At 39.8% G+C, this 23914-nt stretch overlaps 1 protein-coding gene across 4 annotated transcripts in view; it reads left to right on the top strand.

Moving 5' to 3' along the window:
- LOC124135588 (atrial natriuretic peptide receptor 1-like) overlaps positions 1-23914 on the top strand; it is a 654598-nt gene that overhangs the window by 289356 nt on the left and 341328 nt on the right. For all 4 annotated transcript variants that reach the window (XM_046500976.2, XM_046500985.2, XM_046500994.2 and 1 more), the window contains one exon: positions 1594-2644. In XM_046500976.2, coding sequence (XP_046356932.1) covers positions 1960-2644 — 685 coding nt within the window. In that variant the 5' untranslated portion in view covers positions 1594-1959. The remainder of the gene's footprint in view (positions 1-1593; positions 2645-23914) is intronic.

Below are 23914 nucleotides of genomic sequence, written 5' to 3'. Positions count from 1 at the left end.
CTTATTGAGGTCGCCAAATTACGTATAAATCCCCAGCTGATTATTAAAATCCTCCCACGGAGAATTACATACCGCATTGCTGTTGGTCGGTTTTTCGATGTTCCATTCTGAGATCGAGTTATTTTCAAGCAGGGCACATGTTCCAACCAGCAGCAGGTAGGCTTCTCTTTCTCTTCTATATATATGTTATCGTACTAAATTGTTCGTGGCATGGTCGATGTGATATACGCTGATATGCTGCTAACTTAGTTGTGATTGAATTTAGAACCATTTACATATTTCTTAGCGTTGGATGGTCACAATGGTCGATCTGGCTAATCTTCGTTAATTGACGACGATCACGTACATTATATCATTGTCAGTATTATTTTTCTAGTCCAGATCTAATGACTTACATGCTCCTGTGATCATGTAATCTTCAGCAATCAAAGTTGGTCGAAAGAGGCGACGAACAGGATGAGGTAGTCAGGTTCGCTGACTTGGTTGCAGCATTTCAATTACGTAGATCTAATACCTAAACTCCCTGTGTTAGACCTTACTTGAAATGTGTTTTGTAGGAATAGTGGTGTATGTTTAAGATATCGCCATTGATGTAACCTTACAACTATACCCTTGGAAAAAAGTTAAGCACCACTGTCCTAAATTTCATATTTCCAGGACGTCCATGTATCTGTTTGAAATATCTGAATATGGTATTGGTTTCGTTTTGACAAATGTCTCAGATACCACCGATACCTGATAATACCCGTAAAGATCCGAGAAGAATAGTCGTTTAGCAACCCATGCTTCTTGTAAGAGGCGATAATGCTTGTCGTAAGAGGCAACTAACGGGATCGGGTGGTCAGGGTCGCTGACTTGGTTGATGCATGTCATCGTATCCCAATTACGTGGATCGATGCTCATGATATCAATCAGTGGGTCAAGATCTGGTCAAGATCCGATCATGTCTAGACCGCTGTTATATAGCTCGAATATTGCTGAGTGCTGCGTTAAACAAACAAACAAACAAACAAACAAATGATACCTGCTTAACGGGTACCCGAATAAAGAAAACTGTTTGTGTCGCTAGATGGTCACAAGAACTGAGTCATGTCGTATGATTCAAAGCCTTGGAAGCAATGGAAAGGGAAGTCAAAAACGTCCTAACGTGTACGTCAGAAAATTGATACAGGATACAATCTCTTTAAATCGCTATTATATGGAAATATTGTGTAACCGATTTTGAACGGTAAATAAGTACATGTGTGCACATTGCTTTTCAACCGTAATTTCTCCTTCGCTCCAACACATCATTAAGAATTATGCCGTGCACATAACCATTATGACGTCCATGAAATGAAAACTGATAGTTATAACAGTCTATTGTTTTTCATTGAATGCCTATCCGTCCAATATTCCTTGATGTGTAGGCTGCTAGCAGGACAGCATGACACAGCTGCATGGCACTCTGTCATGGTCGAAGTCCCCTTGTTGATTGACTGACACACGTGTAAACCTTTACTATGGATATTGTAACATAATATTTGAGCTGTACTCACTTTACAAAATGACAGGACTGATGTTCATAATATCAACCACTCGTTGTTGTTTCAGGTTGGATCTGGACGCATACTCTGTAGGATTACACCAGAAGATCTTCATCACTGACATATCGTGGTTACCTGGATCTTATTAACACTGAAGTGAAATAATTCCAATCTTAAGGAGTATCTACAAGACGCCTAACTTCAAGCTGTGATATCCATTGTTTGTGAAATATGTAGGGATCCTTTTTGTGATTAATATACAACAATTATATTATGTATTGACATATAAGAATACTACTTACCAGCTGTTGCATTGGATGTGATGGAATTGTTTCGAATGGAATACTACAACTGAAGCTTCTTTCTTCTGTCGAAAACAGCAAAATGTTCTCTTGATTTTTGTGTTCGTTCATAGAATCATAACACACCAACCATGTGTGTGAGGCTGTTAAGTTGGTGTGTGTTCTTGTGTGGATTTTATGGAGTAAATTCAAATCCAATAATGATAGCCTCGCTGTTACCGAGTGATAAAAGCAGATTGTTCAGTTCCATGAGGGTCGCACCTGCAATAAGCATAGCTGTGGAAAAGGTGACCAATTCCACGGGACCCTTACCAGGCAGACAAATCATTGTCAACTATGCCGATTCTAAGTGCTCAATCGCCGATGCCATGAACGAAGCCATCAATTACTATGTGAAAAAACAAGTCCATGTGTTTTTTGGGCCATGTTGTGACTACGCGGCTGCACCGATTGCAAGACAAACTAGATACTGGGACATTCCTATGGTCACCACTGGTGCCATGGCTCGGGATTTTGCCTTAATGAAGCCTCGCATGTTTCCGCTGTTGACACGCGTTGGGACCAACTTCAACTCACTTGTGAATTTTATTGTGACAATTTTGAAAAAGTTCAATTGGAGTAGAGTGAAGTTGTTATATGAACCTGATGGTCATAATCACGTCCTGGAGAGATTCTGTCACATTGCCACGGATGGAATACACTACGGTCTGAGACACCAGAAGGATGTTCGAAATCTTTCACAGGAGTACTTCAAGTTTGACTACATAAATGACATCCTCACCAATCTCGCCACAGAAGTGGGAAATAATTATGCAGGTAAGATTTATATCCTTATTTCATTGACATTTGTTCTTTCAGTGCCAGCAATGCAACAAACTCCGTGCATGGCCCATCAGCACGTAACAAACTCTTCACTCATAACCTACAATTTCGCGAGATCAATGATGATTTATTGAAACCTCCGTTGTTGCATCGTTACGTTTCTAGCTGGTCCACACAGACCTACGAGTCATGTTGAACAGTGATCTCGTGAACACCCTTTGTTGTTTCAGCAGAATTTGGATACGTAACGGTAAACTTTAACCGTATCACTGTACAGTAAACTACGGTTATAACGAACACGCTTATAACGAACTGACTGATATAATGAACTTATTTTTTAGTCCCGGCCATGTGTTGTATATATGCTGTATATATGCTTATAACGAACTACGGTTATAACGAACTAAAATATGCGGTCCCTTTGAGTTCGTTATAACCGTAGTTTACTGTAGTAGAATCAAGAATCAAGAATTCATGTATGTCACCCAGCGATTTTAGAACAATTATAGTTTTTTCCAAAGCTGTAGCCATCATGGCTAATTCATCCAATGAACGCGATATCATGTAATGTCCCAAGTGTGTTGGGTCATGTCTCCACCACTGAACCAACACGTCAACTTACAATGACACAGGACGTCCTTGTCCTTGTGGCGTCCTCGGGAGGCAGGCAGCAAAGGATCAAACGTGATATATATGTGAATGCTTTACACAAAAAAACACACACACACACACACAAATACCCATTATACCCCGTATCGAATGTCAACAACCTTTGTCGTTTAGTTGTAAAAGACCAGATAACAAGATTTACAAGATCAACACAGAACAGTACAAAGCGCGTAGTATTCAGTTGCTACGTTTATGAATATTTCTGACACAAGACAACAATAACTTTTGTGCTCATCTTACAAGGGAAAACTAGAAATAGCTGGCATTAGACAGGCATTGAAAAGCACTTTGGTAGCAGATACGTGTACTATAATCAAGAAGCTCTCAAGAAGCTCTCAAGAAGACAATGACTAATAATTGAATGGTTTTATTTTGATCGAATGTTTGGGCAGTTGGTAGGCACGTTTCTAAATAAATAATCCAGTCTCTTCAGAAGAAGCTCAAACAATAATTGCCACATATTAGAGTTTAAAATTGTTTGAAAAAGATAGAAAAACGTGCTTTGTCTCGAAAATGTAATCTCACATGGGCATTACATGTCTATTCTATTCAAGTACAAGTATACTGATCTGTTCCTTCATAACACAAGAGAGGTAAAAGAGTACTCCAATATTGGTCATGTGGGAATATCAAGTTTCCTTTGTCCTCTGTAAGGTGTCACACACACATGTTCAGTACAATACTTGTGGAGTATTTCACACTCCTATCGGATTGTACTTTCATTTTCATTCGTTGGATGGGGGAATTCTGTTGGGAGGTGCAGCAATCTCTAAAAACCGTTTCTCTGCGAAAACGTTCATTACTTTTAGGTATGGGAAAACGTTGTAATATACGCTGCTTTAAAGAACCTGAACTCGTGGGGTTGTTTCTACAAGAATAGAGAAGTATACGGCAAAGACAACCGTTAGAAAGTGCAATTCCATTGTCAAATTATGATATGTTAGAAAATCAAGCGTACATGTTCAAAGGAAAACGCGATTATGTTAAAACTTTATGTACGCTACACACATTGGCAACGTGTAGAGTGAAGTGATCCGGGTGCATCCCGTTTGCCACTCGTGTGGAACCTTTCAACCATGTGTTACGCGTTGGACGCGCGTGTGCAACATGTGAAACATAAGTATCACATGCGTGTGCCATACGTTCTTAACGCGTGTATTACATGAACTTATGCAGTGGTGTAGATGAGGTCCGCAAACCAAAAGGTTCAATGAACAACTGTACAACATACAAATTGTTGCATGCATGAAGAACACTCCATGAAGGTGGCGATGGAGTAGGCTCGACACGCCGAACGCCGGGTTTGATTCCCCACATGGATACAATCTGTGAAGGCTATTTCTGTTGTCCAACGCCGTGATATTGCTGGAATATAAATAAAGTCGGCGTAAAACCATACTCAACTAGTCAGAAGGAACCCTGAGAGAAAATGTTATTTAGGGGTTATAGTTACCGAAAGGCAATTAAGTAGACGCTATAAACGTTTCACGCGGTAAAGATGGGTAAATAAACACTCCCAGGAAACCACTTGTCCCCCATTATAACAAAACCTATCGTGTGCAAGATGAGCAATCAGCATCCTTTGTCTCGTGGAATAATAAATCTGTGTAATCTGTTTCCTTAAAGGCTAAAGCACTAAAACTGTTTAGTTTTGTTTGTGTTTCAAGCGATGTGTGTTTGGATTGTGTCAACAATTCGAGTCCTTCCATCTTTCTATATTTGGCGATTGTATATTAGGGATCACCTCAAAGGTTTTCTTTAAGAAATGGTTCTAACAATGCAAACGAGGTGCAACTTAAATATTATGTTTATCATAGGATTCGATATTCGTCACAGACACAGTGTCAAAGAAGGAATTCTATTTAACATGGTAAGCTCCTCGTCACATTTACTTTCCGTAGCAGATTTGAGATAATCCCCAAAGTCATCACTCGTGATGATAACTTTGTTCAGATGAAAGGAAACACTGGCCATTCTTGCCTTTCAGAGGAATTACTTTGGGTCTTTAAAGTTTTATTTGTGTTACTCTGAAACCTATTCCTAGAAATATCTTATTGCTACACCAAAAGCAATAAATCCAACGAAAACGGAGATTGAATCGTGAGTTTATTCCATCTTAAGTAAACACCAAAATGGGACGTAAACAGACATATCCGGTAATTGAAAACGTATAATTGAGGATTGTACTGACCAGTATATGTCGACTTATTTTAAGGGACTCTCCGAGGTCATGTTGAGGAATGTCATTGTAACCTTTCAGTAATTTTACTTCAAGTGCAAGGCGTTGTAAGGAATGGTTCAAGCGCGGGAGCTGCAGAGAGGAGAAATAAGGGTGCGTGTGACATGTGACATGTTTACCCACCAGGACTTGCTCGTTCACGTTGTGTGTATATGTCCACAGACAGAGCCAATTTGTGGCCACAGACAGAGACAATTTGTGGCCACAGAGACAATTTATGGCGTAGCATAGTGGACATTTGTCCAGTGGAAGTCAGCGTGGCTTGAGTTAAGTTTGCTCTTTCCTAGCATGTAGACCCCCGATCCTAGCAAATCCAGAGTCTGTAGAGAGCTTCAGTCAAAGGTCTCTTCCAATTGAAAAAAATATATAGACCTTGTGAAGCAAGACATATAAGCCGGGATAGACTTAACATAAGAATGCCAGTCTTTGTACGCTTGTAAATACTGTATTTATATGTCTGTAACTCTCCTATGGAGGAATTAATAGGATATATATATATATATATATATATATTATATATATATGGCGTGGCAGATTCATTACATGACGTGATTAGAACACAATTTGCACGTCAGTGAACGTTAACATTTCCGATTTTCTTCCTTAAAATGACAACGAGTCATAAATAGAATATCCCTGAGTTCGACTAACATTTATCAAGAGGGCAATACATACCTGCAGATGCTCATTTCTCAGTGACAATCTCTAACTGATGTTTATTCACTGAAATATGTTAAATTCATGCCACTAAAAGAAGTTACTGTATGAAATGGTTGCCTCTAGATTTGCAAACAGGACTGGTTATTTTGGAGTGTTGTGGCTAACAATCACTTCCCGTTACCTATATATTCCCTTACATCTTCCCCACAGTATACAATACGTCCAATCCGAACATGGCATACAATACCAAATTGTATCAAATCCGAAAATAATATATTCAAATCAAATATATAATAATCAAATACGAATATCATGCACAAGGGATGTTAAATTTGATAATTTCATAGGCTGTTGCCGTATAACATTTCATGTTTGCTTTTCAACTTTTGAAATATTTTGATCACTTCTTGATTCATCCAACTTGTGTCATTACTCATAACGTTTTAGATCTGGTAGCATGAACTATCTCAGTACCCTTGTCAAAACTTGAGTAGTATACGTTAAGTTCAATATTATCATAAAGAAGGAAAACATTTACTCTTGATACAAACATTATGTGTGATTGGATGTCAAGAAGGATTGACTGATCCCGAGGCATTATGGTCTTAGTATTTTATCAACCACTCGGAAAAAAAGGACTCGAAAATATCGTCTTAAATTTGAGCAATCACGGGGCAGCATTATTAGATCTCCGTCTAATTCGTCCTGTTTGCTCAGCTCTCTGAGAGTCTTTAAACCACCAATAACTGTTTGCCCTGCCCTCTCCTCTTACAACTCGAATTCCGCATACACTCCTTGGTTACTGCAATTTACATCATCGATTGCATGTCAGTTTCATATGTGCCAACGTAAATGACGCCTTTATGATGGGAAATGCCTTGTCGTTTAGCATGTTGCGTGAAATATACCTGTCTCCGGTGACAGGTAAGGGGAAACCAGGAGCGCGGTCGTTGCTAAGAAGGCACGTGCTTGCTTGTCACTTGTTCATTTCAAGGTTGTTGAAAGAGACACACGTCTCTTAGTTACTTCTTAATTTCAGATTTGCTAGGTGACATGCACTGAGAAAATTATTCGGACAAAGCCGTGTTTACCTAATCAATCTGGAGTTCAGTGCAACGATATTGAACTAATGTAAGCGAATAACAATAAGCCACAGAAGATATTACAAAAATACGATCTTACGTCATATCCGAGAGGGACGAGCCCGCCGCGGCGTATGGAATATCTTAACATATCATAAGAGAAATATTAACTCCATAAGTGCAGTTTCGTACAATATTGTGCGGTGAGGTCTGTTTACTGATAACGGATGTAGTCACAATGTACACGTAACAGTTTGGTAAACATAATGTAATCTCGATAATTTCAATTAAATGTGTTTACATTCTCGGATCAATTGTGAGGTTTCGGTTCAGCAAGGTCAAGATCTGCAAGTTGCAAACGTATCGGACAGTTCAATCATGCTTGTTTGTTTGTTTGTTTGTTTAACGCCGCACTCAACAATATTCCAGCTATATGACGGCGGTCTGTAAATAATCCAGTCTGGACCAGACAAACCAGTGACTGACATCATGAGCATCGATCCACGCAATTGGGATACGATGACAGGCATCAACCAAGTCAGCGAGCCTGACCACCCGACCTCTCCTCTTACGACAAGCATAGTCGCCTTTTTCAGCAAGCATGGGTTGCTGAAAACCTATTCTACCCCGGATCTTCACGGGTCGTTCAATCAGGTATCGATGTCTAATCCTGTTACGTGAAACTGAAATATTTATCTACGTTCTTGTGTCTTAGTAACTGCAGTTAAAACACATTCCACTCTCTGATACATGTTCCGTGAAACCTTATTTAACCGGAAACCTTGCTTATCTAATCAATACTTGGAACGCTTAGTATGTTTATACAAAGAGTACATCGTTTTGTACCCATCGTCGATTAATAAGGACATTTGTTTATCCTGACGATGTTACTGAGAACACTACATTCCGTATTAACGAGGTTCAAAAGGAAATTTCCACAAAACAAACTCAGAAATACAGATTCGATTGTATACACATTTAAGCCCTTCGACGACCCTAATGGCACCACTTGTATATGTAACAAAAACTTTTCGACTCGCACGCTTCCAAGTTCCGTGGTGACCATTTTTGTCTGAACCATTGGCGTTGTTGCATAATGACTCCAGTCTCACGGAATCTTAGTCTTGGAAAGATCTAACACAAATATAGCCATCACAAGGCCCAGACGTCATTGTCAGCTTCCCAATGTCTAATCCACGGATCAGTTGAATACCAAGCAACAATGAATCTCAAATTTTCAATAGCACAGAAAGTCGGTTAGCTTCTATATGTGGAGCCTCTTTAGATTTCATTTTATCTATTCTTACCTTAGGGAGTCACAGCAGTATTTTAATGCACAGTGATGACGGTGAATGTGTTGATTAAGTATTGACAATACTGACAAGAAGTATATATCGGAAATGTCTTTGTTGTATGTCAGGTCTGATTAGACTTTAGAAAGCTTGGACGATATGCATGACTTTTACAATAATCTGTGTTGGTTTCTCTGTTGGCCTATTGATTGAAACGTTGGCTCATCACACCGAAAACCCAGGTTCGATTCCCAAAACAGATTTGTTTGTTTGTTGTTTGACGCCGAACTCAGCTATATTGCAGCTATATGGCGGCGGTCTGTACAAAATCGAATCTGGGCCATACAATCCAGTGATTGACATCATGAGCATCGATCTTTGCAATTAGGATACGATGACATGCATCAGCCACGTCAGCGATCCTGACCACCTGATCCCGTTAGTCGCTTCTCACGACAAGCAGGCCACCCCCAGAGGTTATTTGTTATACTGGTGTAAGGATTATTGTTGGTTATTTCTAGTTAAGATCGGTGGCAGCAAATGACCGAAACGTTCGTAAAATATCATGTGCTGCACTGACCAGCCTGCACCCCAATTGTGATTTAGAGTTACCTGCCTTGTTTGTCGTTGACGTACAAGATAGACTTGATTGTTCGAGAAGTGTGAGTGAATGAGTGAGTGAGTTTAGTTGTACGCCGCTTTTAGCAATATTCCAGCAATATCACGGCAGGGGACAACAGAAATGGGCTTCACACATTGTACCCATGTCAGAAATGGAACCCGGGTCTTCGGCGCGACGAGCGAATGCGTTAACCACTAGGCTACCCGACCGCCCCTGAGTAGTGACTGATGTGACATGAGATGATTGTTTCTAGAAGTTGGCTGTACTTGTATAAGTGGGAGCCGATGGCGATGCAAGGGCTTTTACGACTTGCGTCTTCTCTACATGCCAAGTGCGTATTTACATAACTGGCTGAAAACACCGAAGTTCTGCAAGCCTTCAACGACTTTCCGGATTTATGAACCAAGTAGCCTCTTTCAAGACATTCGACATATCTGGACATTCGTGAGTGCGCTGGTCAAAATGCCTGTTTCTCATTGCTGCTACCACTTATTGGTCCCATTGGATTGCCTTTCGTGATTGTACAAACCTAAAACTGTGTAATTCAATTTAATTTGAATTCTCTGATTTTACCATTTAATTCTGGACGAACAGATTTCTGGGTTCATCTCTGCGTTTTAATGTGGAAAACACTTCATAACACATGTGTTAAGCCTATTTTTGCTGTCCCTAGTTCCGATATGATTGGACTTATGTACCCCCTAATAATTAAACAGACTTACTCAGTCCGTTTATGTCTCACAAAATAGACTCCACTTTTACGTCAAGTGCTATTGTCAAGCCTAGTTCTGGGTAAAAATATATTTTCATAATGGGCTTATTTATAAAAAAAATGGTTTTGCAAACGAGGTGTTAAGTTTGTGAGGCACATTTTCTGTCAATGTTTTTGCAAAACCCCAAAGCGCCTTATATATCATTGTCTTTTTGTAACTTGTTTATGTTGTGTCCATGGAGGTTTGTTTGTAAGTAAATGTAAAATACATGCATTGTCAGTTTGTTGTCTTTTTAGTGTGTTTTTATCGTTTGCTTCATGTGAAATGTGTCTATCTTTAAACGATAGCAAGTGTATTTGTAAGATGCCTTGAGTTCAGCGCTCATATCAGACATTTCGCAGTTGTAATGAGGGGGGACGTTTCATGTGTCTGCAGTTGATTCACACACCGACGTAAAGGCCGATGTTAGCAGCAGTACCCGGTAATACTACCGGGAGGCACAGTCATGTAATACACGTAGACGTCTTACACCCATCATATGGGTGGATTTGATGGAAGTCTTTCGCACGGCCATTTTAAACAATGCTTTTGGAAAACAGAGATGATGTTGTTCAACATAGAATGGTTTGGTGCCATGTTGATGCATCGCGTTAAGTTTTTCCTGTTCTTGACGCAAAACGATAATAGAATTGTATTAACTTAAGCTACTGAACAATGATGACCGAGTCAAAAACATATTACGTTTGCCGGACGACTGGTGTGACAACCAGCAAAAAAATAAATGCTCTTGAGAAAATAAGTTTTACTTCAGGACATGTCTTGATGTGCATGCAGTCAATTCAATTACGCATTACTTCGAAAATGTAGCTAGACGCTTTGCTAGTAGTTGACGGTTAAAACTGATGGACTGGAGCCATAACGACCGTCTGCCACACGGCTCGTGGTGGGATACGGCTAGCAATGACTGGTGACAACTGAAAGCAGTCTTTAGGGGAATAGTTTATTACCTCGAACATGCAACGTGCAATCTCGCGAGATTTACAATGCGTGATGGCGGACTTTCAAGTTGAAAGTGGTTAGACGTTGTTAGAACCGTTTATTAGCTCGGTCTGAACCCCATCCACTTCACACTTTGCTGTTTAGAACCGGTCTTGCTTTGAACATTTATTCTTCCGAAGCAAGGTGGTCACAAATTAGCAGCAATTACTTTTTGACGGTATTGTTTCCTGTTAACCATGGATTACTAGTTGTGTCCCTGTCAGGGGTAGGACGAGGTTTGAGTTTGAATTATGAGATCCGGTGATTTTATTTCTCGCGGAAACGGCACATGATTTAAGACAAGAACTGGCACCAGGAAGGGCGGCTCTAGGGTTCATATATAAACGTTAGAAAGGATCGGGTTAATGGACGTAATTTATGGCTTAATAGACCGAAATGATTGAACGACTGAAGTCGACCGGGGGTCCAGGCTGAGTCGGGTCTTCATAGGAAAGGTTCGCACGGGTCACGTGAAGCTAGGCTGTTGTAGATAATGAAAGGGAAGACAATGAGTTGTGTTTGACTTCTGTCACAGCTGATGAAACTGACATCAGTCAATGTGTCAATGACAACGACGGGTCGATTGCCCTGGCGAGAGTAATGAACACTTATGGCTGTCCTGTCAAGGATTGTGATCAGTGTGTCTGTCCGTGTTGGAAAACTTGACAAGGGGAAGTAACCGCTGCTAACGACACAAAACTACGTGCATTTGGTTATTATGGTGTAAGTGGTTACCACATTTCGGGGGTACTTTGGCAGCCTGGTACACAAGTATATTTCATATCTGTATATTTCATGTAACACCCCCCCCCCCCCCCCCCCCCCCACCCCACCCCACCACCAACACACACACCAAATACATGTAAAAGGTTTTCATGAACCCCCCTCCAAAAAAACCCATAAAACAACACAAAAAACCACACAAAAAACAACAACACACACACACACCCTATGATAAATGACCATTCCTTAAATAATGTCGAATTTTCTTATTGGAAAGAATACATCAGTGTCCCTTATTCCTGCCCACCTTATCCTAATTGTTGTTTTTTTATTTTGGCGATTCACCTCTTTCGCTGTGTCATTTTTTCATGAGACCCCTTTATCTCACCAAGCAGGCCGTCCCCAATAATAATTTTCCAGTCCCTTAAGAACCAGAACCAATTTCAGTGTCAAGAGTATACAGATAATTTGCATCTGCACGTGTTTACTGAAACAAATGGCAATACAATGCAAATGGAATACCGTGATACTATAAGGACACAATCCTTCAATCTTTCTCGAATTACACAGCACTAGATGAGACATTGTGATGCCTACTGTGAGAGAGCACAAATTCGGTTTCCGAATTTAGCCGAACGTAAGTTCGGGACGGATTGACCCAGGAAGCATGATCTAGACTTGCTGCGTGTCTACTGTGTAAGTGTCGATCCCAGGCGTTGCCAGTGATATTTGGAACAGTTCATGTCCAGGCTGTTAAAGTGTGTCTCACTGGTAGAGGCAAGGTGAAATGGGGTTTGACATCGCGTTCAAGATTATTGCACTTATATAGGGACGTTAATGTTGATGGTCGCTGCACTCCAAAATATATGGAAAAATCAGACAAACTGTCGATAGCATGATTAACAAGAACACTCATTGTGACCGTCCGATCCTCAATTACGTCGGCTCTTACAACAGTGTGTCTTATTAGGTGTGTCAGTGCGATGCCCGGATTTATCTCAGGGCCTAAAATAATAAGTATAATTATAATAATGATGATGATGATGATGATGACGATAATAATAATAATCTGAAACGTGGCAAGGTAGACGAGGGAGGATCAGTCAGTTTAGTTGGAGAAGGACTTATTGACCATCTTGTGGAAGGTCAGGCCTATACGTACTTACATTAGGGATGCAGATTAGGGACAAACTCCAGAATGCCCATATCAAGGACAAACTTCGGGCAGAGTACAAATGTGGACTCAAGAACATCTTGAGTTCAGAGCTGAACGCTAGCAATAAAGTTAAAGCCCTTAATACTTATGCTGTACCCGTCCTTTTGTATTCTTTTTGTGTTGCTGATTGGACGAAACAAGAAATTCAGGGTATTGACACCCTCATATGAAGAATCATGTCAGACAATAGATCCCACCCCCTACTCTTCCATCAATGACTTACCAACCATGATGGGACGGCGTGGTCTGATTAACGTGGAGGTTCTTCATGATAGAATTGTATTGTGCACTTTGCACACATTTATTTGTCTGATGATCCTCGTGTGAAGCGTGTCAAGACTCATGATGAAAGCAAGGCCTTCCACAGTTTTCTAAAAAGGGTGTGGGACATAATCTCAATGTCAATGTTGATTTTGTTGATGCTTCTGTACTGCTAAACGGTACAGAAATTAGTGTAAACCAAGCGAAGTGCCTTGTCAAATCGGCCCAGACTCAGTTTTTCAAGGAGAGGCTCTCTGAACGGCCATTGCATCGAGTTTATGTACAGTGTGTTGAGAAGATCAGCAACTCAGCAGAGTCCTTCGCCTGATCAGTGAAACAGAAGGTTTTCTGTTTGCTGCTCGAAACCGTCAATGTGTGATTTTGCATCAAAATGTAAATATGAAATGTAGATTATGCAATGACTTTATTGAGACTGTCCAACACATTGTCAGTGGATGCCCAGCTTTGGTTCAAAACACACTGTGGCTTGATAAGTTTATTAACTTCTTCGCCATGCTTGTGGTTTTGACACAGAGGCCCATCCATGGTACGGCCCAGAATATGTAGAGGGCGTCATGGAAAATGATAAATACAAAATTCTTTGTAATAGGCCCGTATACAACCTCAGACGTATCAAGGCCAACAAACCTGATCTTGTCTTTTTTGATAAATCCAATGAAATCATCTATATTGTGGAATTTTCTGTCCCTTATGACACTAATGGGTTTGACAAGATTCAGGAAAAACATGGCAAATATGCAAACCTCGCTTTCGAAATGTCATGCTTGCATCCCAAGTACCAAGGTGACCGAGACCCCCATTGTTTTTGGTGCCTTAGGTTTGATACCTCCCAATCTGTTGACTGACATTGGAAGAGTACCCGGGTTTTCTACCAGGAATACAGCCCTTCTGACAATCTGGGGAATGCAGAAGGCTGCAGTGTTGGGGAGTCTTCACATTCTCCGAAATGTTCTGGGTGGGTTTGACTAGGCAGCGCTTCCTGGGAGAAGTCCCATTCGCTGTCTTGGCTGCGTGTAGAGGGGGCTGACGATGAGCCAGTCCAGCCTGACTGTGCCAGGATCATCCAAACCCTCTTTGCTGCATTTTTTATTTTAATCCGTAAATACATCAGGTTCTCACAAGCGTGTTGAAAACGCATGCCATGTCAGTAATGTTGTCAACAGATCAGTATGCATGAGTATTCTCGACTCCCCGGGGAGTATATGACCATAGCTCTAGTTAACTACAGTCACACTACCATCTGGATACTGATTGGATACTGATGGGAGCGTTTTTTAAGAAAAAGAAATATTACTGTAAATCTCCGGTGAACAACGTTGATCGGCACGTGTTACATACTAACATAAACACATAAATAAGAATAAAGATGTTAGCACAAACATCAATGAGCGTTATTTATTGCGAGTGTATGCTTGGTTTAACACTTGGTTTCTTTAGTACAAATAAACGTAAACACAACGACGCATTAAATCAAGCTTTGAATATATTTTTCTGTCGGTGATTAAACTTGAACTATCATAACGAATTGAAAGAAACCCCTTTCTATACGTAAAGTTTCTCTTAGATTCTAAGCAGGGCCTTTATTAGTGAACACTGGATCTACCCAGGAAGAATTATCTGACGAGGAAACCTGATCTAAAGACACATGATCGTGTGGATATAAAAATATATAGAGAGAAATTAGCATGTAGATCTTACTTTATCAATAGATGAGATTTTTATATATTTTCAAAGACATAGACCTGATTCCGAAGTTTAACAAATAAAAATGATTATCATAAACATGTGAAAGTGGAGACAATTGATGGATAACAACTTCTTTATTTTACTATAATGGCGACGTTTCGGTTTAGATGCATGTACCGTTGTCAAGCGCGACTAACAACGTTAAGGGCCTTGCACGACAACGGTAGAAGGACCAGAAAAGTACTGATTCTAGTACGTTTTGGGGTTCAGTCCCATCCGGGATTCGAACCCACACTTCCAGGGTGAGGCAGCTAATCGCCAGCTCAAAATCAGCGATCTAACCCCCTCAGCCACAGAGGCTTCCATAAAAGATAAATGTCCAACTGGTAGTCTAGATCAAGTACTTTGTATACCTTTCTGACCAGTGTAAATTGGCACGGCTCCCATGGCCGAAAGCTATGAACACACAATGCCATTCAGGAAGCGGTCAAATTTAACAAATGTTATATTTGGGATAACCGTTTCTCAGTAAAAGACAGATTCTGGTTCTTTTGGGGGTTGTAAGAAGTACAAGTGTGATAATGTGATCACTGTGCTGTGAATACCGAATTAGAATCTACTAAATGTACATTATGTTCTCATGAAGAACAATCCGCACTTCCTTCGCAATGAACGTGTGGAACAAAGGGCCAATTAGTCCGTATTATACGTGGACATACAAGCCATGGTCTCTTATGGTCGGTTATGTTTACTATTTATTAAATTCCGAGTAAGGAAGCCATAAGCAATGACTGAAGAGGAGAAATTAAATAGCCTATTCCTCTGAAAAATGATACTCGTGTTTACAAAGTTTGAAACTTTAAACTTCATCAATATTCTACACAAACATCGCTCGCAGGGAGAAAAGTAAATTCTATTCGAAGCATATTTGTAAAGAGACGGACTTCGATCATGATAATACATGTATATAAAAACGACAAAACCCGTTCTATGGCAACAAGAAATCTATTGTTTGATTCCAACTATCAATGAACTCCAAGAACATCTTTGCTGTCATGCACCAAATCCTTTCTGAAAATCCCATTCACATGAGTTGTTATAAACCCATGATGAATAGTTACTATCTTTTATTACGTTGAGTAAAACAATGAGTTGACATATACACGTGGAAATAAGTTGAGGTTAATATGTATAAAATTATACAAATAAGTCATTTGTTAATCGATTACCTAATTTTATGACTGTCCCATCGCAATAGTCCTCTGGCTACCCTTGCTTTCTCGGCTTCTTTGCCTCAAAAATCTACTGGCAACCATCATACATATTATGAATGTTATTTTCATAATTAATATTAAATGTGGTGTGTACATATATAAATTATTGTTTGTTTGTTTGTTTTGTGCCAACGTTTCCGGTATCGGTGATGTCAACTATTTACGCGGAGGGGCATTCCAATGATAAGTATCGACTTTAAATTCCTCCCTATTTTCATAACATATAAAGATGTCGCTGCAAAAGTATATTGGACACAAGCTTGTATGAAAGCCTGAAATTGAAATCGTTCTTGATAGGGAAGGGAATATAGTTTTATGCAGCAAAAAAACCTATTATTCCCGCTCATCTCAGAGGAAAAGAGGTGTTGTCGTGTGGGGTGTGGGGAACCCGGTGCGCGCAAAGCATGTGAAGAAGAGAATGTTGGTACGGAAATCAATACGAGCTCAAATGCTTCAGGGCTTCAGGTATCTAAAGGCATTTAGGTTTGTTTTAAACTAGAATTGAACAATTTGGAGTGTAGAGAACTATTTCAATGCCAGTATATGCTAAAAAATAAAGCAGGTCATCCTAATAAAGCCACAAAAATATTTCCGTCATCGTAAGAAATATCTACTAAAAGCAGTGTTCATTGTACGATTCCCAATACATGATGAGCAAGTGTTTATGAATCACGATATGTGTTCGCGAAAAAGTGAACGTATTCTGACCGACCGGTGGCACCCATCAAAAACACACGCAAAGGCAAGTAAAATATTCAACTGAAAAAAAAACAAGGGAACATATACAAACAAGGATCATTTTAATGATTCTTGGTGAAAGACCGACGTTGCATGCTGACAAGATATCATCGTCCGCAGAGAGGTTTCGGAAAGGGAGGTCCGTGACTAGAATTCGGCCCTCTATACTTGTCAGAGTTGAGATGTGTTATTGAGCATTGGTCATGCTGCCAAAGGAAGTCATAATTTAAGCTTCCTAGCATTTCTACCTTTCTTTAACATTGTCTACTTCTTATGTGAGTGAATGAGTATGGATGTTCGCCGCTTTTAGCAGTATTTCAGCCTACTGCTAGAAAATATTTAATTATCCCCATATGTGTAATATAACTCCAGTCATGAATAGCCTTATCCAAATTTGACAAAAATACTTTCGGAAACCTCTTAAACCTGGATTCATATTTTTTCATGAACTGAATCCATTGACATGCTGAGTAATGAGCTTCAGAAATGTTTTTTTTTATCAGCAATTTATTCTTTATCTTCAAAAGATCGCTAGAAATAGAAAAAAATATGCCCTGTGTTAATATTGTATTGTAACATATGTTTCCGTCGGGAAAGGAATCGTTTGATCACCCTGCGTTAGCCGAAAAAAAACAGAAATCGAGGAAAAATATTACTACTTTGATGCGTGTAAATAATATTTTTTTCGGTTCAGACGGAGACGGTACGGCAGTGTTTTCCCTTGTTATCGGAGCAAGTCGATCAATGCTGTTCCCTGTCGAAATGGTTGACATACAGACCTTTCAATGGTTTATTTTGCAAAAGCGTGCTACCTAATTAACGGTATTCAGCGATGAGAAAAAGTTCAAATAAACTATGCTTATTTCTTAAGCAAACAGCGACAAGAAGTGTAACAAGTAACTGTTTTGTTGCCAAATACTCAGTTGCAAGCTAATGTCAAGTTGTCGTTTAGCTTTTTGGATCTTTCAATGGGTAACGCGGTGTGGTTCAGGTTGCTGTAAATGTTACGGGTAGGGCAGGACATGGTTAACCTTTTCGCAAACACCTGGTGTCATCAATGGTTTGCAGTGATCCATTCATTACATCATTGTCACCGCTATTTTGTCTCTGAAGCCCAATGGAGCCTGGTTTCCTCTGGCGTGGGCGTTGTATATTTAAACAATATTCCAACCATTTCACTTTTGCTAACAACAAGAATGGGTTTCTCAGATTGTACTTATGTGCCTGGCGATCGGGCACTTTAATCACACATTCCAGTGAGTGATTATTTTTAACGCCGCCTCAGCAGCCCGCACATTCTAGTCTAACAAGCTTCGTCGAGCTAATATACACGTTCAAACATTTTGGACAAGAATTTTTTTTTTTTTTTGTTTGTTTGTTGTTTAACGCCGCACTCAGCCATATTCCAGCTATATGACGGCGGTCTGTAAAATAATCGAGTCTGGACCAGACAATCCAGTGATTGACATCATGAGCATCGATCCACGCAATTGGGATCGATGACGTGTATCATCCAAGTCAGCGAGCCTGACCACCCGATCCCGTTAGTCGCCTTTTACGACAAGCATAGTCGCCTTTTACGGCAAGTATGGGTTGCTGAAGACCTATTCTTCCCCGGAATCTTCACGGGTCGGGGACAAGAAACTATCATTTAAAAAAATAATAATTTACTTACCCCGTCACATTAAAACAACCAGAGACAATTTAAACGACACACGACATTTCGGTTTTCACAGTAAAAATCGACATGTAACCCAATGATTATTTGCGTCATGTAGCACCGGTGTTTAAATTAGATGTATTTGTCAAAACGCCGGAATTCTATTCGATGTATAGACTAATCGTATAGTTTTACAAGGACTTTCGCCAGGATCCGGATAAGACTTGGTCTTCAGCAACCCATGCTTGTCGTATGATGCAACGAACGGGATCGGGTGGTCTGGCTGGATGACTTGGTTGATGCATGTCATCGTATCCAAATTGGGTAGATCGATGCTCATGATATGAATTACTGGATTGTCTGGATTATTTACCGACCCTCGTCAAAGAGCTTGGATATTATTATAACAAACAAACAAACAAACAAAACTCATAATGAAAGGACAACACAGAAAGTAAGTTATTCTAGTGACACGTTGTAAGGCGAAATTGCGAGGTTTTTCTTTGATTTGTTTGGAAGCAGTGGTTAGAGTCTGTGTACTGGGACCCGTGAAGATCCGGGGTAGAATAGGTCTTCAGCAACCCATGCTTGCCGTAAAAGGTGACCATGCTCGTCGTGAGAGACGACTAACGGGATCGGGTGGTCAGGCTCGCTGACTTGGTTGATGCATGTCATCGTATCCCAATTGCGTGGATCGATGTTCATGATGTCAATCACTGGATTGTCTGGTCCAGACAAACAAACAAACGAAAACTGTGTACTGGATACACAGCAAAACGTGGATATTTTTTTTCAGCTATGCAAATCAAAATAACCCCGTGTAAGCCGAGGGGTCAATCCCACCCTGTCGAGTACCTAGATGCCGTCTCACATCTTGTCGAGTACTGATCTCAATGCATTGTAGATGTAAGGATTTGTTTGTTTGTTGTTTATCGACGCACTCAGCAATATTCCAGCTATACGACGGCGGTCTGTAAATAATCGAATCTGTACCAGACAATCCAGTGATTGACATCATGAGCATCATGACATGCTTCAAACCAAGTCTGCGAGTCTGATCCCCCGATCCCGTTAGTCGCCTCTTACGACAAACATAGTCGCCTTTTACGGCAAACATGCATATGACCTATTCTACACCGGATCTTCACGGGTCTTAGAAGTTGTATATCATGTCAATGATAAATTGTATTAATTTTCATATACGGGGTTATATTTTATACAGACTATAGTCGGTACATCAAAGAAGCACATGCTGATCACAACATGCGGATTATCTGTCGGCATGATAACAAAACCGGCAACGCAGGACGCCCCCGTACCCAACTAATCCGTAGGGCAAGATCCCTTTCAGCCAATGCATGCAATCCTATTATCAAGGCCCTTTCGATGAACCGTGGATTAGTGTTGAGGAAACAGCGTACTAGTACAGCGACGGCAGGGGGTTGGATATTGAATGGGATTCAGTCCAAGCGCACATTGGCCATGACCCATATGAAACGTGTATTTCACAGAATCGGGAAATTTTAAGCTGTGTGATGGTGCCACGCAACTGGAATGAGAATAATGGTTACATGTATCATTGATCCAGTTTACTAATAACTAAGTTTTAAGAACGATAGAAATGTTCTGGTGTATAAACGTTGTTTTTTATACCATTGCGCCGGGCACGACGTTGCGGAAACGTTGCCGTAACCAAATAGCGTTGCTGCGACAACGTAATTTGAAGCAATGACTGCACAATGGCCGCCTCCACTAGACGAACAAACATGGCTGACACGCCATGTATATACTATAGAAAAACGCTAGAACGGGTTGTTAAATATTTTTTCTTAGCATTTTCATGAATGCTCTTGCAAGTATATGTCACGAGAATAACGTCCGTTGTTACTTTTAGTGAAGGAAAACATTATTTAAGCTGTTTCGAGACTCGAAAGTGTTCTTCAAATCAGTGAAATGTAAACAATGACACACACTAAATTTTCGACAGTGATACGTGCGTTAATATTTCGTGTCAGCTCACTGTTAACACGAAATCGTATACATAATACGATCTTCATTTGATGAAGTAAATATCGCCGATTATGTCCCGTATTTTCCCATTGTGAAATGGTGGTTTAGCGGAATTATTGAACGCCCAGTATCCTTAACAATCGTGTTTAATGATAGGGTCTGTCATTGGTTCCGATATTTGGCCTCTGGATTTTATTCACATGAAAATCCATTTATTTGACAATTGTTTTCTTATTACACAATGAAATTAATCATAAATATATCTAATAATTTTGGAATCATATTGGATTAATTTCAGTCTAGTGTTTCTGAACTATATCTCTGTGTGTTCTTGTTAAAATGTAGGGTCTGAATGGGATAATAATATAGAATATGATCATAATTAATTTGGTACAGTGGCATACACATCCATGAGTATTCTATATGATGCAATATAGCCACTGGGGAATCCGTGTACAGAACAACATAAAGAACTGTGCATACCATTATTATTGAAAAATAGTTATGATTATAATTACCATGTTAGATGAATTATCTGTGTACGAAATTATCTACAAATAAACGACTCAATATAAGAAGTTAAGTTACATTATTGTTCAAGCAAAGGACAAAGACCCATGGCCAGTATGATCATAAAGGACCACTCGCTAATTAGGTTCTTGTTTACTTAAGAGCAGAGTTGACCATGTTAGATGATATAACCAAAATCCAGGCGCTCCGCCGGGGTCTAACTGGTCTTGTTATTGTGTGGCATGAGCTGTGACGTAGACCCAAGAGAATAATGTAAAAAATGAGACCAACTCAAGTCTATAATGATTTGGAAAGTCTAGATTTCCACAGCTCTAGTCTGAAATTAAGAATTGTTCTGTGCTCCTTTTTAATTGCATTATTTTCATTTTGTAGACATGGATAGACCAACCAGGAAAGAAATTGATGGAATATTAATATCACATGTTACCACTGATCCAGTCAAATTCATCACATAATAATATATTAGTATTTGATATTACGACATTTGATTATGAGGGCATGATCATGTACATGTTCACTGTAGTAATGTACACGCTAGTCAACTTGATTATAATTTTCATTATAGTGTAGCGCGGCATCCTCACTTGTCATTGTGTGCCGGGACCCTGTCACGAAATATATTCGCCCCCAGAATAAAATCTCCCCCCCCCCCCCCCCCCCCCCCCCCCGGCGAATTTATACCGGTACTGTTCCGCCCCTCTCGAAATAAACTCTCCCCCCACCTACGAAAAAAAATATCCCCCCAGAATATCCCCCCCCCCCCCTTTTTCGGTCGTTTATATAAATACTTGCCATGCGTGTGTAATCGGTTAAATTGTAAGGTATACATTGTAGACAGACAGACAATAATGTATTAATGTCCCACTTCTGTACATACATAAAACAGCTTTGTACAAATAAACATTGATAGAATGTACAGAACCATTCAATAGAATTATGAGAGATTATTAACAGAATATCCCACTGCTAAGTATATGATAAATTGTTGAATTAACATTAGATAAGGTTGAGAATTAAGTGTGTGTATTTTCAATACATCTTAGACTGGTGAGCCGTCTGCTCTATGATAACCAGCCTACTCATATTTTTACCCTTTTCCCCATTGTTGGAAAGTGTGTCGTCTGCTACACCAGCTGGAGCCATCTGGTAACAATTTATCACAATCTGTCAATATACAATACATTATAATACATCAAGATGGCAGTTTCCATGTAAAGATTAAGTATTTCTAAGCAACTTAAAGATATGCACAATATCTAGATATATGTATCTTTAATTTGCTTAGAAATACTTAATCTTTACATGAAAACTGTCATCTTGATGTATTATTCTGTTTTGTATATTGACAGCTGGCGATTGATTATGAGGTTATACTGTATCATTTTTACTGTTTTGATATTTTTCAATATGTTGTGGTCATCAGTTATGCAAATCAGTTTCGGTGTGTCTTTTTAACAAGGTGTTTTTCATTAAGATTCACCGCCAGCCCGATTGTAACAATTACATGTGCACTTTGCTTTGACGATGCAGGTTGATGTTGTTCAATATAGGCTGGCGGTGGGTGTTTTAGAATTTATTCTACATGCTAATCATTTCGGGAAGATGATACACATTTCTCTATATTTTGGGTTACTTTGCTTATAAAATTTCCGATTATCATTCTTAGTTTTACTTTTTCTCTTTTGCTGCGATAAAATAGTCCGAATCCAGGACCTTTGCATAGTCCAGATTTAAAGAGTATACATCTAAACGTTCGCTGTCTTAAAGACACAGTAGATTTAATCACTGCTGAATTAGATAGTTATGATGTTGTATGTTTAAAGCAAGGACTGGTCGGCTCGGAGTCAGTATACTGTGTCTGAGTGGGGTATTCATTCAACTGCGGCATGGTATGTCAGTGAACTAGCATATAAGTCGGCATCAGTCCGGACTAGTACAAGCAGCCACACACACGCACACGCGTGCATGCACGTCGCTATATAAGTGCAATAATCTTGGACGCGACGTTAAACCCCATTTCACCTCACCTCACCTACACCGATACCATTTTCAAATCGTAGCCTGTATTAAGGAATATATTTTAGATCTTAAATCAGAGTATAACAGACAGCCTGAGCTGGAGGCGCGCGTGGATATGTTGACAGTTTGTACGTGTTAAAACCGAATGTTTGCGAGGATTAATAAGATTTCTGAATTTACAACATTTACAACAGTAACCGTACATGTATTTGTCACATTAAGTTATTTTTAATTCAAATTTGTTTGGTATGATTATGTCTTATAATTATTTTAGGATGGAAGGTACAGTTACCAAATAACATATGCTGAAATATCAATTCATTATGACCATATTTCATAATCTATACTAGCCACATAAAGAAACTGTGCACGGAGAAAATATAGATATAAGGGCACACCGTCCATATATGAAATATAGGTTTGAGACATTCAAACGCTCGTGCACGTGCCATGCGATATGACGTCATTGATGGGGGCCTATGGACGTGCAATGTGTTACTGCACGTGCATCCTGTGCAGCTGTACACAGCATGTGCAACTCAAAATTCGCTGTCACTTTGGAAAGCATAATCTGTGGTCATTCAAAAATTCAAAACTTCTCAGGCGCAGACACAAGCATATCACAAGCAGATCATGCCAAGATTGACAGCTGCACAGCGTCATGAAGCCATTGGAATGATCCGAGCGGGAATGAGGCAACAACAGGTGGCAACACATTTCCAATGCCATCGTAACACGATATCGGCATTGGTGAGGCGTTATCAGAACACAAATGACGTTGCCGACCAACCACGTTCAGGACGTCCCCGA

This window comes from Haliotis rufescens, unplaced genomic scaffold, assembly GCF_023055435.1.
Source record: "Haliotis rufescens isolate VD_foot unplaced genomic scaffold, xgHalRufe1.0.p SCAF_70, whole genome shotgun sequence".
NCBI lineage: Eukaryota > Metazoa > Mollusca > Gastropoda > Lepetellida > Haliotidae > Haliotis > Haliotis rufescens.
This window is presented reverse-complemented; position numbering and strand designations above follow the sequence as displayed.